The sequence below is a fragment of the Ranitomeya imitator genome, chromosome 2 (assembly GCF_032444005.1).
Source record: "Ranitomeya imitator isolate aRanImi1 chromosome 2, aRanImi1.pri, whole genome shotgun sequence".
Lineage (NCBI taxonomy): Eukaryota > Metazoa > Chordata > Amphibia > Anura > Dendrobatidae > Ranitomeya > Ranitomeya imitator.
Genome location: NC_091283.1, coordinates 835,754,686 through 835,773,386, shown reverse-complemented (window position 1 = coordinate 835,773,386; position 18,701 = coordinate 835,754,686). Strand labels below are relative to the sequence as shown.

At 45.6% G+C, this 18,701-nt stretch overlaps 1 protein-coding gene across 1 annotated transcript in view; it reads right to left on the bottom strand.

Annotated features, from left to right (window-relative positions):
• The window catches only part of LOC138666859 (ephrin type-B receptor 5-like), an 87,321-nt gene that overhangs the window by 30,152 nt on the left and 38,468 nt on the right, over nucleotides 1-18,701 (bottom strand). Inside the window, exons 5-7 of the mRNA XM_069755040.1 lie at nucleotides 14,512-14,670; nucleotides 9,209-9,541; nucleotides 4,011-4,135 (exon numbers count right to left, since the gene is read on the bottom strand). Of these exons, the coding sequence (XP_069611141.1) occupies nucleotides 4,011-4,135; nucleotides 9,209-9,541; nucleotides 14,512-14,670 (617 nt within the window). The remainder of the gene's footprint in view (nucleotides 1-4,010; nucleotides 4,136-9,208; nucleotides 9,542-14,511; nucleotides 14,671-18,701) is intronic.

Sequence of the window (18,701 nt, the reverse complement as noted above, 5' to 3'; positions counted from 1 at the left end):
CATCTGTAGCAGAATACTATCTTCTCTTGTATTAACTGCTTTACATAGTTTTGTATCATCTGCATATGTGATGAGTTTGCCCAGGGTGCTCGGGTATGCACTGAGTATCGCGGGTGCTTGAGTGACATGTTCGAGTCCCGGCGGACGCATGTTTCGCAGCTGTTAGACAACGTGTTTGTCAGGCAATCCCCGCATGTTTTTTAGGCGTGAAACACACAGTCACAGGGGCTCTAACATGTCGCTTGTGCAGACCCAAGCACCCTGGGCAAACTCCAGTAATGAGCACTTGCACTCATCACTAACAAATCGCCTTATTACAATCACTGATAAACACCCTACATCTTCTTCCGTAGCTATTTATGCGGAATTTTGCAGCAGTTTTGCTACTTTTTGCAACCCGGGAGAATTTTTTTTTGCACCTAAAAGTTTGCAAAAACGGTTAAAGAAGGCAAGTAAAGACCGCCTTTTACTTTGCTCAAAATAAATGACCCACATGAGCCATTTTGAAGAAATTGGCATAAAAAAAGCGCAACAAATTCCACAAGTCAAAAAAGAAAAAAGCGCCCCCCACCTCTGCCACACACACACACACACCACACACGATGAATCAGGGTTTACGGGACTATGGAGCCAACCTGGAGCCAGTAAATATAATGTATCGAGACTGAAAAGCCGCCATTCAGCCTCAGTTTACGTGATCAGCATTGATTGCTAAAATAATTTATAATATCATGTTTGAAAATTTTAAAGGCTTAAATACTGAATAATCGAGAGGCTTCCTGAACAGTCTGAATTGAAAACTATAAAAATTGCAATGAATTGATTTCCTTTTAAACTTGTCAAGAAATGCCAAGTTAAATTACAATTATTTCTGCTGCCACTAGGGGGAGCTCACTGCAATCATTTCTCATTGTGTATAATTCACAGTCCAATGAGCTCCCCCTAGTGGTGACTACAGGTAGATGGAATTTTAGACTGAGGAGGGAAACCCCAGAACTCTGACCTTTACTTACATTCTTTGGACCTAATAATGTAGTGAATGGTACACTTTTCTGCCCTAAACCATCTCCACTTACTCTTTAACACTAGACAATTGAACAGTGGAGAGTGGACGCGTTCCCCATTCTCTACCCTAAGATTTCTTTGAACATCCTGCATTTGTGCCTTTGCGCTGCCTCTCGCCTGCAGGGATCCTGACCGGGCAGCACAGATCTCTAGTTTTCGGTCCCCTATTATTGGAAGTGTTGCTTTGCATTTGTGATCTAGATTGAAATTAAATTGTGCATGTAATTAGCCGTTAACGATTCTTCTAATCTGGACTGTGGCCAATATGTGCCCTCCATAAACTCCCAGAAATATGTTCCTGCCAGCAGTGACGTGGAATATAGAAAATGTTTACCATCGTGCTGCAGAACCAGCATGACAACACAAGACAAGTCACGTGTATCCAATGTCAGGTTAAGAATATTGAACACATGGTGGCTTGTAATCTAGGAGCTTGCAATATCTAATTTTGGCCTGTAGGTGTCACTCTTGCTCATGATAATTGCACATGCCATAGAAAAAGTAAGATTTTTGAACTTTATCTGCAATATTAAATGTTCTAGAACCTTCAATTACGCGATCTCTGCAGGTGAAAGCTTTGCAGTGAGCTGCATCTATTTGTATTAGACAATCTATCATTTTGTTACTTTACTTTCTTTATACATGTTTGCTTGTGATTCCATCGCTAGCCACATGGTGCGCTACTCTATATGTGTGATAGGACAATGAACAGCACCACCTAGTGGACACAACAATAGAAATTGACATTGACAATTTCTGGTCTACAAACTGCCCTGGATGCAGCCAGCAGGAAGGCGCTGTTGGGCCACCTGAGGCAGCAGTCTGAGGTCTCTTACAGCTGGCTGTCAGATGATGTATTCCTGTACTAATGGTGGTTCTGGTAATTTCTGTACTGTTTTTTGTTCTTGTGATATATTCCTCTGCTGATAGTGGTTCTGGTGCTGTAATCGGTACTGACAGTGGTTCTGGTGATGTATTTCTGTGCTGATAGTTGTTCTGGTACTGTAATCCCTATTGTACTGGTGATGTTTTTCTGTGCTGATGGTTGTTCTGATACTATATTCCAATACTGATGCTGATTCTGGTGATGTATTACTGTACTGATTGTGGTTCTGGTGCTGTAATAATGTTCATGGTTCAGTTATGTTTATGTTCTGATGGTGGTTCTGGTGTTACATTTCTGTACTGCTGGTGGTTGTGATGTTGTATTCTTGTAAAGCTGGTGATTTCTGTACTGTTGGGGGGTTCTGACTGTTTTTTGTACTGATGGTAGTTGTGATGCTGCATTTCTGCACTCTTTGTGATGTATTCATATACTGTTAGTGGTTCTGGTGATGTATTCATGTACTGTTGGTGGTTCTGGTGATGTATTCATGTACTGTTAGTGGTTCTGGTGATGTATTCATGTACTGTTGGTGGTTTTGAACCTGTTCCCATGTAACAATCCAAAACTTCTCTGATAACTTGATCCATGGCTATTAATAAAGTATTGTGCCACCTGACAAGTTAAGGATTACTACATTTGTATTTATGTTAGGAGCTTTAATCATAACATTAAAGGGACACTGTCACCTGAATTTGGAGGGAACAATCTTCAGCCATGGAGGCGGGGTTTTCGGGTGTTTGATTCACCCTTTCCTTACCCGCTGGCTGCATGCTGGCCGCAATATTGGATTGAAGTTCATTCTCTGTCCTCCATAGTGCACACCTGGGCAAGGCAAGATTGCACTGTGCAGGCGTGTACTACGGAGGACAGAAAATGAACTTCAATCCACTATTGCAGCCAGCATGCAGCCAGCGGGTAAGGAAAGGGTGAATCAAACACCCGAAAACCCCGCCTCCATGGCTGAAGATTGTTCCCTCCAAATTCAGGTGACAGTGTCCCTTTAAGCTCTGCAGCTTACCCGAGCCTAACAGTGTGTAATGGCGTGTCAGGATTCGGCTCTGCTCGCCAGGGTCAGTGATCATTCTGTGACCACTCATATGTGATTTCCAGACTTATGGTCACCACCAGCTTTCCTTCCAGGTTCTCTCACTGAATAAGGAGCTGCAGTTTTTCACTGAACATTGTGAGATTTAGGAAGTGCAGCTCGTCAACACGCGACTGTAATTATAACCACTTTAGTAGTGCATAGGAGGGGGCGCCAAATTTAATTTCTGGCCCTGGTGCAGGAAAACCTAGATTCTCCTCTGCTTTATCTAATATCTATCGATCTCAGTAATATTCATCCATATTCTATGTATCATCTCTTTCTGCAATAGCTATATGTTACCTCTATCTACATTTACTTTTATCTTCTTCCCTTCTAGTAACTCGCACTTTTAGGAAAGCAAAGCAAGCAAAGAAAAGTGAGACATTTTGCTTGTGCCCAGTTGGCCGCGCAGTGACTTTTTCATCGTGCCGGACTCATGGCTGTGCGCACGGATAGGACCCCGCGCTCTGCAGACGGCACATTGGGTGCTGCAGTCGGATGGGACCCTGCGCTCTAGAGATGGCGCAGCGGGTGCTGCAGTCGGATGGGACCCCGCGCTCTGCAGACGGCACATTGGGTGCTGCAGTCGGATGGGACCCCGCGCTCTGCAGACGGCACATTGGGTGCTGCAGTCGGATGGGACCCTGCGCTCTGCAGATGGTGCAGCGGGTGCTGCAGTCGGATGGGACCCCACGCTCTACAGATGGCGCAGCGGGTGCTGCAGTCGGATGGGACCACGCGCTCTACAGATGGCGCTGTGGGTGCTGCAGTCGGATAGGAACCCGCGCTCTGCAGATGGCGCTGCGGGTGCTGCAGTCGGATAGGACCCCGCGCTCTACAGATGGCGCTGCGGGTGCTGCAGTCGGATAGGACCCCGCGCTCTGCAGATGGCGCTGCGGGTGCTGCAGTCGGATGGGACCCCGCGCTCTGCAGATGGTGCGGCGGGTGCTGCAGTCACACAGCGGCAGGTACCTTTTCCTTGTAGCGCAGCTGATAATCCAGAATCTTCCCATTCGGCTGCTCCGGTTCCGGCCAGGTCAGGGTGATGCTCTGCATGGAGCGGCTCACCTGGTGGATGATGGGGACGGCAGATGGGACTGGAATGGAGAAGATAAGATGTAAGTGGAGGACAGGGAAGATATGGGGCATAAATAGAGAGGAGAAGAGGACACCGAACATATTTCCCTGCGTATCAGAACCAGACACAAAATGGTAACACACAAGTGCTGAGCTCCGCGCGGTGACATGTGACTGCGGGGAGGGCGACGCTTGGCCGGAGCTGTCACTTTGAATTTGGGTCACGGCATCACAGCCTCTTACGAGACCCCCGCACGCACGGTACAGGGAAAGCGTCACAAAGACAAATTCAATTAGAGTGCGAGGCCTGGGGGAGAGTGAGAAGAGACCCCCAGACTGGCAAATAGACAGCCGAAGAGGCCGGGAAGGAGCTGCCAACGTGGAGAGAGAAGGGACACACATACAGTACAGGGAGAACAGTATGTGCCCCCCACATCCACCTCCGGGGGCTTCTCTGTCCTCATCTACATCCATAGACATTAATATGGAGAAAGTATGTGCCCCCCACATCCACCTCCGGGGGCTTCTCTGTCCTCTCTACATCCAAAGGCATTAATATGGAGAAAGTATGTGCCCCCCACATCCACCTCCGGGGGCTTCTCTGTCCTCATCTACATCCATAGACATTAATATGAAGAAAGTATGTGCCCCCCACATCCTCCTCCGGGGGCTTCACTGTCCTCTCTACATCCAAAGGCATTAATATGAAGAAAGTATGTGCCCCCCACATCCTCCTCCGGGGGCTTCACTGTCCTCTCTACATCCAAAGGCATTAATATGAAGAAAGTATGTGCCCCCCACAACCTCCTCCGGGGGCTTCACTGTCCTCTCTACATCCAAAGGCATTAATATGGAGAAAGTATGTGCCCCCCACAATCAACCTCCGGAGGATATATACTGGGGAAAATGAGGGGCTGGAGGTTATACACCGAGGGTAATGGGGCCACATGTTATACACTAGGAGGCGAGGGTCCAGATATTATACAGCGGGGGACACAGGACAAGACTTCTGGCTTTATACTTTTCTCTATGTACATTTGATGGTAGGAGTTTTGCTGTATTATTATACAGATAACATTTTTGATCAAGACTTTCTACAAAGTTACTTCACTTTATATGCAAAAAATCTACAAGTCCCACAATATCAACAAGCGCTGGATGCAAAAATCTGCACACCCTTTATTGTAATTATATGTCACTACGGAGGTGTAATTTTATACTTTGTATTTATGGTACAACCTGTTCCTCTCCAGTTGCAGTCGTTTCATCCATCGGCTAAATTATAATAAAAAAGTTAAATTTTTCTCGGAGTAATTTTTTTTAAAACTTTCTGTAGGGAAGTGAATACTTATGACCGAGACCCCCATATTCTCAGTTTTACTGCAGCTAATCACAAGTGTGAACATATCACAGACACAACAAGTCGGGGAGGTGAGAAGGACGGTGCTGTTCTGCTCAGGGGGGATTTTCTCGCTTCAGCCAGGCGTGAATGTTCAGGGCTCCCATAATCATGGATTCAGTCACCAATAAGTAGAGGGCGGCAGAAAGTCGATAAATGTCCTCTCTGTGCCGAACTTGTCAGAGAAACCCCCTCCCCTCCCCGTAGAAGACGACAATCGAAAGACAGAAAATATTTCAATTGGAAAAAAAATGAAACAAGACAGAAAAATAACGAATAAAAAGGAGTGTAAACTTTCTAAACTTTTTTTTAAAAGCAAAAAATTAAGTTTGCAAATTGTCTTGATTGAAAACCTCCTCCCGTTTGGTGTTTGCAGCTCCCATGCAGATTTACGTGTTATTAAAGGCTTTACAAAATGGAGTTGCTTTTATTTAGGCCTTTTTTATACATCAGTGTCTCTGGTACGTGTGGTGACAGTTTTCACACTTACCGGAGACACTTACACAGGTAGACCCATTCAAGTGAATGGATCTGTGCACAAGTCAGTGTGTTTTCATGGACCATGCGTCCATGGGTAAAATACACTGACATAGCCATTTTTTAACAGCAGCACGAGTCGCAAAATGTGCCGCATGCGTGCACATAGATGACACACATGGATGTTATACATGTGACATGTACCGGCGCCTGAGAAGCAGTGGTACAGTTAGCGCTGTTCCCCGGCACCGGGTGCTGAGGACCACTCTCTTCATTCTCCCCTGCTCTGCTGGCGATCAGCACGAGCAGTGGAGAATGATGAGCGTTATATTCAATTGATGACAGTGACAGCAGGCAGCGGCTGATGGGAGTCTTCATCAGCAGTCGCCTGCTCTATAAATTAATGCATAAATAAAAAATCCAGAGTGGGTTCCCCTGTACTTTCTTTTTTCAGGCAAAAGCTCACAGCTGGGGGCTGCAACCCTTAGCTGTCAGCTTCAGCAAGGCTGGTTATCAAGAATAGACAGGTCCCTATGCTGTTTTTTTTAATTATTTTAAGAAATAATTTTAAAAAACGTTGCGTGGTCCCCCTTATCTTTGACAACCAGCCAAGCTAAAGCTGACAGCTGGAGGCTGGTATTCTCAGGCTGGTAAGGGGCCATTGATATTGACCCCCCAGGCTAAAAGCGGCTTGCAGCCACCCAGAAAAGGTGCATCTATTAGATGTGCCAATTCTGGTGCTTTGCCTGACTCTTTTCACTTACCCTGTAGCTGTGGCAAATGGGGTTAATATTTGTGGGGTTGATGTCACCTTTCTATTGTCAGGTGATATCGAGTCTATATGACACCTATCCATTACTAATCCTATAGTTATATGGTAAATAAAGACACAGCCAGAATAAAGTATTTCATTAGAAATAAAACAAAACATACTTTTCCATTTTTATTTAAAAATAACAAACACAGTTATACTCACCTAAAGCCCATTCCATTGAAGCCCTCGTCTCCTGTAATAAAACAAAAATAAAAAACAACAATATCCCTCACCTGTCCGTTGTTCTGTACCACACCGTAATCCACATCTGGGGGATTAAAAGGAATCTGTCACCCCAAAAATCGTATATATGAGCTAAGGCCAACGGCATCAGGAGCTTATCTACAGCATTCTGGAATGCTGTAGATAACCCCCTATGTAACCTGAAAGATGAGAAAAACAATTTAGATTATACTCACCCAGGGGCGGTCCGATGGGCGTCGCAATTCGGGTCCAGGGCCTCCCATCTTCATGCGATGACGTCCTCTTCCTTGCTTCCTGCCACAGCTCCTGTGCAGGCGTACTTTATCTGCCCTGTTGAGGGCAGAGCAAAGTACTGCAGTGCGCAGGCGCTGAGAAAGGTCAGAGAGGCCTGGCGCCTGTGCACTGTAGTACTTTGCTCTGCCCTCAAATCAGTACGCCTGCGCAGGAGCCATGGCAAGGCCCCGGACTGCGACACCCATCGGACCGGACCGCAGCGGGACCGCCCCTGGGTGCGTATAATATAACCTGTTTGTCAGGTTACTTTGGGGGTTATCTAGAGCATTACAGAATGCTGTAGATAAGCCTCTGATGCCGGGGGGCTTAGCTCAGATACGATTTTTGGGGTGACGGATTCCCTTTAATAGTTTTCAACCTGGATGGACCAAGATGCGACTGTTAAGGCTGAGAACCACTGATGAGTGAGCTGCTGCGAGCGCAGAATCAGTGAACAACAATGACATCATCAAAGTTACCGCCAGTCAGGGAGGCTGCGTTCCCAGCTGGGCTAATGAACTGCTGTGACCTCAGCACCGTGAGAAAAAGTCACTGAGTTCACCACAGTTCAGCTCAGTGAGTTGCCCACAGATCACCGAGAGAAATTCTCACAGTGATCTGCTGTGAACTCACTGAACTGAACTGTGGTGAACTCATCACTGACTTTTCCCCACAGTGCTGAGATCCCCAACGGACGGGTGAGGGACAATGTTGTTTTTTTATTTTTGCTTTATTACATAAGACGAGGGATTCAGTGGAATGGGTGTTAGGTGAGTATAACTGTGTTTGTAATTTTTAAATACAAAAGTAAAAGTGTGTTTTGTTTCGTTACAAATAAAGGACTTTATTCTGCCTGTGTCTTTATTTTCCATATAACTATAGGATTAGTAATGAATATGTGTCTCATAGACACCTCTCCATTACTAAGCCATGGGCTTGATGTCACCAGACAATACAAAGGTAACATCAACCCCATAAATATTACCCCACTTGCCACCACTACAGAGGAAATGGGAAGAGCTGAGCAAAGCACCAGAATTGACACATTTAATAGAATGCGCTTTTTCTGGGTGGCTGCTATTTTTAGGATAGGGAGGTCAATATCCATGGCCCCTTACCAGCTTGAGAATATCAGCCTCCAGCTGTCAGCTTTAGCTTGGCTGGTTGTCAAAAATGGGGGGACCCCGTGCCTTTTTGTTTTAAATATTTATTTAAATAATTAACCTCTCTGTTGTTGATAACTAGCCTTGCTAAAGCTGACAGCTGAGAGTTGCAGCCCCCAGCTGTCAGTTTTGCCTGGCTGGTTGTAGAAAATACAGGGAAACCCACATCAGATTTTTTATTTACTTATTTATAACGCAGGCGGCGGGTGTTGAATACTCCCATCAGCCACTGCATGCTCTCATTGTTCTCACTTGAATATAACTCTCATCGTTCTCCCCTGCTCGCACTGCTCACCGGCAGAGCAGGGGAGAATGATGAGCGCCATCTTCAGCAGCCGGCGTTGGGGGAACAGCGCTAACTGTACTGCTGGTTCTCAGGAGCCGGTATGTGTGGCACTGATGAGGCACACAGTTACCACCCGTGTGCTGCAAGTGTTACAGACACGGACACTGATATCTCCAGTACCGTTTTTCTTCTGGTACCGGAAAAAAACAAATGTGTAAAACCGGCTTTAGATGCATAAGGAATGGTTAATTGCGCCATAATAGTCTTAAAGGGGTCCTCCGAATTCCCAATAACAAACTGGTACAAAAATATTTCACAGTTTCCTTGAAATTATTGGGACGTTTGTTTCATGCAAGAAGAAAAAAAATCTGGATTTTTAGAAAACGTTACACGGTACTTCATATATGAATATTTGTGTCCCCCATTCTTTACACTGTGGGCTGTATCATGGATATAAATCCCAGATTCTCCACTGACCTGACTGACTGATGCTGACGTTCAGAGACGCATATTTGGGGGGTTCCAAGCTCAACTCTGACACCCGATTAGTAGACTGCACTTCCAGGGTATAGGCCACTCCGGGCAGAAGTCCGGACAGCTGGACCCTCGTCTGGGTGATTCCCACCTGTCCAGGTCTGAACGTCACTCCGTCCCCACAGCGGAGACAGCGTCCGATCACACACTCTTTACACGCCACTGAATACATGACCTCCGTACGTCCCCCCATGTCTTTCGGGGTCCTCCACGTCATGGACACAGCTCCGGGACCACTGACTTCATAATTCATGTCCCATGGAGCTGACGGGGGTCCTGGAAATGCACAAATGGGATCATTATCAATGGAGGGTCAAAGTCATTGTCATTCAGCTATTACAACTCCCATCATGCTCCTCTAGGAGGTTGTTGTCACCCAACTTTTCCAGAATCCAGAATTACATTTTCTTCTTGGTGCTGGGGTCTGAAATGTACCAAGATCTCGAGGGTGCGGGAGGGTCCTCTACTTGCCAAAGTTAGGAAAAGTTCCACGAACTGGATCTCAAAAGGGGCAGAGCATGAAAAAATTCTGAGAATAATGTGCTGGTGAGTGTGGATGGCGGGGGTCCGGTGGGGGTCTGTAGTTACTATATGTATAGGGCACTGTGGTTGTGGGGCATTATGTGTGCTATTATTATGGGGCACTGCGGTTGTGGGGCATTATGTGTGCCATTATTATGGGGCACTGTGGTTGTGGGGCACTATGTGTGCTATTATTATGGGGCACGCTGGTTGTGGGGCATTATGTGTGCTATTATTATGGGGCACGCTGGTTGTGGGGCATTATGTGTGCTATTCTTATGGGGCACTGTGGTTGTGGGTTATTATGTGTGCTATTATTATGGGGCACTGTGGTTGTGGGGTATTATGTGTGCAATTATTATGGGGCTCTGTGGTTGTGGGTTATTATGTGTGCTATTATTATGGGGCACTGTGGTTGTGGGGCATTATGTGTGCTATTATTATGGGGCTCTGTGGTTGTGGGTTATTATGTGTGCTATTATTATGGGGCACTGTGGTTGTGGGGCACTATGTGTGCTATTATTATGGGGCTCTGTGGTTGTGGGGCACTATGTGTGCTATTATTATGGGGCTCTGTGGTTGTGGGGCATTATGTGTGCTATTATTATGGGGCACTGTGGTTGTGGGGCATTATGTGTGCCATTATTATGGGGCTCTGTGGTTGTGGGGCATTATGTGTGCTATTATTATGGGGCACTGTGGTTGTGGGGCATTATGTGTGCTATTATTATGGGGCACTGTGGTTGTGGGGCATTATATGTGCTATTATTATGGGGCACTGTGGTTGTGGGGCATTATGTGTGCTACTATTATGGGGCACTGTGGTTGTGGGGCATTATGTGTGCTATTATTATGGGGCACTGTGATTGTGGGGCATTATATGTGCTATTATTATGGGGCTCTGTGGTTGTGGGGCATTATGTGTGCTATTATTATGAGGCACTGTGGTTGTGGGGCATTATGTGTGCTATTATTATGGGGCACTGTGGTTATCGGGCATTATATGTGCTATTATTATGGGGCACTGTGGTTGTGGGGCATTATGTGTGCTATTATTATGGGGCACTGTGGTTGTGGGGCATTATGTGTGCTATTATTATGAGGCACTGTGGTTGTGGGGCATTATGTGTGCTATTATTATGGGGCACTGTGGTTATCGGGCATTATATGTGCTATTATTATGGGGCACTGTGGTTGTGGGGCACTATGTGTGCTATTATTATGGGCCACTGTGGTTGTGGGGCATTATGTGTGCTATTATTATGGGGCACTGTGGTTGTGGGGCATTATGTGTGCTATTATTATGGGGCACTGTGGTTGTGGGGCATTATGTGTGCTATTATTATGGGGCTCTGTGGTTGTGGGGCATTATGTGTGCTATTATTATGAGGCACTGTGGTTGTGGGGCACTATGTGTGCTATTATGGGGCACTGTGGTTGTGGGGCACTATGTGTGCTATTATTATGGGGCACTGTGGTTGTGGGCATTATGTGTGCTATTATTATGGGGCACTGTGGTTGTGGGGCACTATGTGTGCTATTATTATGAGGCACTGTGGTTGTGGGGCATTATGTGTGCTATTATTATGGGGCACTGTGGTTGTGGGGCACTATGTGTGCTATTATGGGGCTCTGTGGTTGTGGAGCACTATGTGTGCTATTATTATGGGGCACTGTGGTTGTGGGGCATTATGTGTGCTATTATTATGGGGCACTGTGGTTGTGGGGCACTATGTGTGCTATTATTATGAGGCACTGTGGTTGTGGGGCATTATGTGTGCTATTATTATGGGGCACTGTGGTTGTGGGGCACTATGTGTGCTATTATTATGGGGCTCTGTGGTTGTGGGGCATTATGTGTGCTATTATTATGGGGCACTGTGGTTGTGGGGCATTATGTGTGCTATTATTATGGGGCACTGCGGTTGTGGGGCACTATGTGTGCTATTATTATGGGGCTCTGTGGTTGTGGGGCATTATGTGTGCTATTATTATGGGGCACTGTGGTTGTGGGGCATTATGTGTGCTATTATTATGGGGCACTGTGGTTGTGGGGCATTATGTGTGCTATTATTATGGGGCACTGTGGTTGTGGGGCATTATGTGTGCTATTATTATGGGGCACTGTGGTTGTGGGGCATTGTGTTCTATTATTATGGGGCACTGTGGTTATCGGGCATTATATGTGCTATTATTATTTGGCACTGTGGTTGTGGGGCATTATGTGTGCTATTATTATGGGGCACTGTGGTTATCGGGCATTATATGTGCTATTATTATGGGGCACTGTGGTTGTGGGGCACTATGTGTGCTATTATTATGGGGCACGGTGGTTGTGGGGTATTATGTGTGCTATTATTATGGGGCACTGTGGTTGTGGGGCATTATATGTGCTATTATTATGGGGCACTGTGGTTGTGGGGCACTATGTGTGCTATTATTATGGGGCACTGTGGTTGTGGGGCACTATGTGTGCTATTATTATGGGGCACTGTGGTTGTGGGGCATTATTTGTGCTATTATTATGGGGCACGGTGGTTGTGGGGCATTATGTGTGCCATTATTATGGGGCACTGTGGTTGTGGGGCATTATGTGTGCTATTATTATGGGGCACTGTGGTTGTGGGTTATTATTTGTGCTATTATTATGGGGCACTGTGGTTGTGGGGTATTATGTGTGCTTTTATTATGGGGCACTGTGGTTGTGGGGCATTATGTGTGCCATTATTATGGGGCACTGTGGTTGTGGGTTATTATGTGTGCTATTATTATGGGGCACTGTGGTTGTGGGGTATTATGTGTGCTATTATTATGGGGCACTGTGGTTGTGGGGCATTATGTGTGCTATTATTATGGGGCACTGTGGTTGTGGGGCATTATGTGTGCCATTATTATGGGGCACTGTGGTTGTGGGGCATTATGTGTGCTATTATTATGGGGCACTGTGGTTGTGGGGCATTATGTGTGCTATTATTATGGGGCACGGTGGTTGTGGGGCATTATGTGTGCTATTATTATGGGGCACTGTGGTTGTGGGTTATTATGTGTGCTTTTATTATGGGGCACTGTGGTTGTGGGTTATTATGTGTGCTATTATTATGGGGCACTGTGGTTGTGGGGCACTATGTGTGCTATTATTATGGGGCACTGTGGTTGTGGGGCATTATGTGCGCTATTATTATGGGGCACTGTGGTTGTGGGGCACTATGGTTGCTATTATTATGGGGCACTGTGGTTGTGGGGCACTATGTTTGCTATTATTATGGGGCACTGTGGTTGTGGGGCATTATATGTGCTATTATTATGGGGCACGGTGGTTGTGGGGCACTATGTGTGCTATTATTATGGGGCACTGTGGTTGTGGGGCACTATGTGTGCTATTATTATGGGGCACTGTGGTTGTGGGGCACTATGTTTGCTATTATTATGGGGCACTGTGGTTGTGGGGCATTATATGTGCTACTATTATGGGGCACTGTGGTTGTGGGGCATTATGTTTGCTATTATTATGGGGCACTGTGGTTGTGGGGCACTATGCTTGCTATTATTATGGGGCACTGTGGTTGTGGGGCACTATGTGTGCTATTATTATGGGGCACTGTGGTTGTGGGGCACTATGTGTGCTATTATTATGGGGCACTGTGGTTGTGGGGCATTATGTGTGCTATTATTATGGGGCACTGTGGTTGTGGGGCACTATGTTTGCTATTATTATGGGGCACTGTGGTTGTGGGGCATTATATGTGCTATTATTATGGGGCACTGTGGTTGTGGGGCACTATGTTTGCTATTATTATGGGGCACTGTGGTTGTGGGGCACTATGTGTGCTATTATTATGGGGCACTGTGGTTGTGGGGCATTATATGTGCTATTATTATGGGGCACGGTGGTTGTGGGGCACTATGTGTGCTATTATTATGGGGCACTGTGGTTGTGGGGCACTATGTGTGCTATTATTATGGGGCACTGTGGTTGTGGGGCACTATGTTTGCTATTATTATGGGGCACTGTGGTTGTGGGGCATTATATGTGCTATTATTATGGGGCACTGTGGTTGTGGGGCACTATGTTTGCTATTATTATGGGGCACTGTGGTTGTGGGGCACTATGTTTGCTATTATTATGGGGCACTGTGGTTGTGGGGCACTATGTGTGCTATTATTATGGGGCACTGTGGTTGTGGGGCACTATGTTTGCTATTATTATGGGGCACTGTGGTTGTGGGGCATTATGTTTGCTATTATTATGGGGCACTGTGGTTGTGGGGCATTATGTTTGCTATTATTATGGGGCACTGTGGTTGTGGGGCATTATGTTTGCTATTATTATGGGGCACTGTGGTTGTCACTATCTCTGAGCAGTAGTAAGACACTGAGGTAAATGCTGTTATTGGGGGGATCCTCGCTGTGCATGTTATGAAGCATGGCCATGATGATGGGTACTAGCCAGGGGGACAATTTAGGGATATGTATATTTAGACTTTGTGTGTTCGCACAGGGTGTAGCTCGCGTCCTGACAATATTGGTGGCATCTGTGCAGAATCGCCCTTATGATATTTCTGTAAAATAAGACTAAATGACCAAGTCAGTTCCCCAAAAACTGCTATTTCTGCACTGGCCCTTTAAATCTCTCTGCCCTAGGCAAATGCCACCTGTGCCTGCCCCTATCATACAATCTCCTTGGGTGCAATTAATAGAAGATCTGCTCTTATTGTGTGACTCACCAGTGCATGGAGCGGCCGCAGATTCCTCTGGGATGCGGTAAAATCCCTTGTTACATGGGCAGCTGATGGCGCCAGAAGTTGTAGTGTTGCTGTTGGTTGGGCAGACATCGCAGTGAGTAGTGGATGCATCTGGAGGACTATAAGTGCCAGGAGGACAGGCTGTTGAGTAAGGTGAGATATTTAGCAATTTCTGATACTGTAAAAAATCATGTGTAGTAGAGCTGAATTCTATGTTATATGGGTAATTTTCACTTTGTAACATTTTTTATGCAACAACGTATCTAGCTCTGCTACATATGAAAAATGCATCATTAGTCCTGTTGACAAACTCAGCTGTGATACATCAGATAAGGTAAACTCAGCTGTGCTACACCGGATAAGGTTAACTCAGCTGTGCTACATTGGATAAGGTGAACTCAGCTGTGCTACACCGGATAAGGTGAACTCAGCTGTGCTACATTGGATAAGGTGAACTCAGCTGTGCTACACCGGATAAGGTGAACTCAGCTGTGCTACACCAGATAAGGTGAACTCAGCTGTGCTACATTGGATAAGGTGAACTCAGCTGTGCTACACCGGATAAGGTAAACTCAGCTGTGCTACATTGGATAAGGTGAACTCAGCTGTGCTACATTGGATAAGGTGAACTCAGCTGTGCTACACCGGATAAGGTGAACTCAGCTGTGATACATTGGATAAGGTGAAATCAGCTGTGCTACACCGGATAAGGTGAACTCAGCTGTGCTACATTGGATAAGGTGAACTTAGCTGTGCTACATCAGACAAGGTAAACTCAGCTGTGCTAAATTGGATAAGGTGAACTCAGCTGTGCTACACCGGATAAGGTGAACTCAGCTGTGCTACATAGGATAATGTGAACTCAGCTGTGCTACATCAGACAAAGTAAACTCAGCTGTGCTACATCGGACAAGGTGAACTGAGCTGTGCTACACCGGACAAGGTATACTCAGCTGTGTTATATCATACAAGGTAAACACAGCTGAGCTACATCAGACAAGGTAAACTCAGCTGTGCTACATTGGACAAGGTAAACCCTGATGTGCTACATCGGACAAGGTAAACTCAGCTGTGCTACTTCGGACAAGGTAAAAGCTGTGCTACATCAGACAAGGTGAACTCAGCTGTGCTACACCGAATAAGGTGAACTCAGCTGTACTACATTGGATAAGGTGAACTCAGCTGTGCTACATCAGATAAGATAAACTCAGCTGTGCTACATCAGACAAGGTAAACTGTTGTGAATTCTGCTCTTGGGCTCCCTCTGGTGGTTGTTGATGGTAATGCAGTTATTCCTGAGCAGCAGTCTTGGACAGGTGTTTCTGCTAATTGCAATTCTGACTGGGGTATTTAGCTGTGCAGTACTCATTAGTCCTTGCCAGTAGTCAATGTTCCTTTGGAAGTGTTGGTCCTCTGCCTGGCCTCTCCTGCTTGCTGCCAATTCAGCTAAGATAAGTGTTTGCTTCATTTTTTAGACACACTGCTGTGTGTTTATTTTCTGTGCTTATCTTGTTTCTATTTTGTTCCTGCTAGACTGTGCCTGATGTTTTTCTCAGTCTAGTTGGACTCGCTGGAGTCGCAGATATACTCTCCACATCTTTAGTTAGGTGGTGGAGTTTTTGTATTTTTCTGCTGTGGATATTTTGTAGTGTTTTATGCTGACCGCATAGTCTCCTGTACTATCCTTTCCTATCTAGGTAGAAGTGGCCTCTTTTGCTTATCCCTGTTTTCTGTCTGCGTGTGTCTTTTCCTCTCCTACTCACAGTCATTATTTGTGGGGGGCTACCTATCCTTTGGGGATCTACTCTGAGGCAAGAGAGTTTTCCTATTTCCATCTTTAGGGATATTTAGTTTCTCCGGCTGTGTCGAGGTGTCTAGGTCTGGTTAGGCACACCCCACGGCTACTTCTAGTTGCGATGATAGGATCAGGGTTTGCGGTCAGTAAAGTTACCACTGCTTCAGCGAAGTTCTTTTCATGCTGCTCCAAGGCCACCTGATCACAACAGTAGACTCAGCTGTGCTACATCAGACAAGGTAGACTCAGCTGTGCTACATCGGACAAAGTAAGCTCAGCTGTGCTACAACAGACAAGTTGAACTCAGCTCAGCTCCTTTGCATCCAGCAAATTTAACTCAGCTACATCAGAAAATCTCAGCATATCTTAGACCAGGGGTCTCAAACTGCATTCCTCGAGGGCCTCAGACCCTGCGTGTTTTCAAGATTTCCTTAGCATTGCACAAGGTGCTGGAATAATTCTGTGCAGGTGATTAAATTATCACCTGTGCAGTACAAGGAAATCCTGAAAGCATCACCTGTTTGCGGCCCTCGAGGAATGCAGTTTGAGACCTTTGTCTTAGACTGACTCTGCTATATCAAATAACTCAGCTCTGCTACACCCGAGAAGCCTAGTATTGGTTTATCTTAAATTTCATATTTGAGGACATTTTAATTTTTTTAGCTTAATGTATTTTAGATTAAAAATCATTTGCTCAATTGGGCTTTAAAGATTTTGCAGTGTTTTGGCTTTTCCAGGTTTTTTATTTCCTGCACATTTAACTTTGATGTGATCTGTGGTCAAAGATCAGCAGAGAGGAGCTAAAAAAAAATACAAAATGTGCTGTGAGAAGGAGCTCGCTGACACATTCTTACTTCACTCATTCTGCCGCCAGCAATAGATGGTGCAGCACAGAGGTTATAGAAGGCAAATGGTGCAATATTTTTTATTAAGTTTAATGGCAAAAAAAGGATTTTTAGCCAAAACTACATACATGTAATAAAAAAATTGTCCCTAAATGTTGTAAAGTCAACGACGAAATCAGCACCGCCGTAGTAGACTGACTCAGCTCTGCTGCATCAGACAAGTTCAGCTGTATTACACTTGACACTTAGTTTCATCTAATAAAGTCGGCACAGCTACATTGGATGAGCCACTAGTACAGCTGACAAACTCAGCTCTGCTACATGTGAGAAGCTCAGCACTGGTACTTATGTCAGGCTCCGAAACTAAGTGCAGCTTCTAACTTTGCTCCCTTCGCCCCTTCTTGTTACATTGGGAGGCTACATGTATATATGGTGCATATGTTTTGGTTACACAGTCAGCTCTGCTATTTCAGGAAGCTTAGGATTCCTCCACCTCACAAACTCAGCTCTGCTGCATATCATTATTACATTGCAGAAAGGAGCAGAGATTTCACAAAATGTTTATTAGGCGTTCCCAGAATTAGGATGTCGGTACATCGTGGTCTGAGGGTATTAATTTAATATAAATAAGTGGCAGCGCCAGGACGAGGCCGCCCGGAATTCCCTCTCCTCCCCGGCATTAATTAACGCTTTGTCTATGGAGCTTGCATGGATCCCACAGATCAGGTCAGGAAGAATCCTTCCATCTGAGTGATCCTGAATGACCGGGGGCGCAGTCCGCGCTAACTGTCTGCACTCAACAGCCTCTAATTATAGCAATTAGTGCAAGGTTCACTGCAGCTCATGGCAAACTGTGAAAATTCTTGCCTCTTCATTAGGATTGTATTAACTGATTGTCTCCAAGGGAATTTACATCTATTCTTTAATCATCAAGTCTCAAAATCCTTTGGTTAGTCATTTTTAAGGTATCTTTATAGCAACCTAGAGCTCAATTTATCTAATTCCGAGAATCAAATCCTTGACAAAGTAATGGAATGAAATAACATTATTCTGACTAACTGCAGTCACCACTAGGGGGAGCTCTCTGTATACACAGATAGATGATAAGATCCTGTCTGCAGTCACCACTAGGGGGAGCTCCCTATATACAGAGATACATGATAAGATCCTGTCTGCAGTCACCACTAGGGGGAGCTCCCTATATACAGAGATACATGATAAGATCCTGTCTGCAGACACCACTAGGGGGAGCTCCCTGTATACAGAGATACATGATAAGATCCTGTCTGCAGCCACCACTAGGGGGAGCTCCCTGTATACAGAGATACATGATAAGATCCTGTCTGCAGCCACCACTAGGAGGAGCTCCCTGTATACAGATACATGATAAGATTCTGTCTGCAGTCTCCACTAGGGGGAGCTCCCTGTATACAGAGATACATGATAAGATCCTGTCTGCAGCCACCACTAGGGGGAGCTCCCTGTATACAGATACATGATAAGATCCTCTCTGCAGCCACCACTAGGGGGAG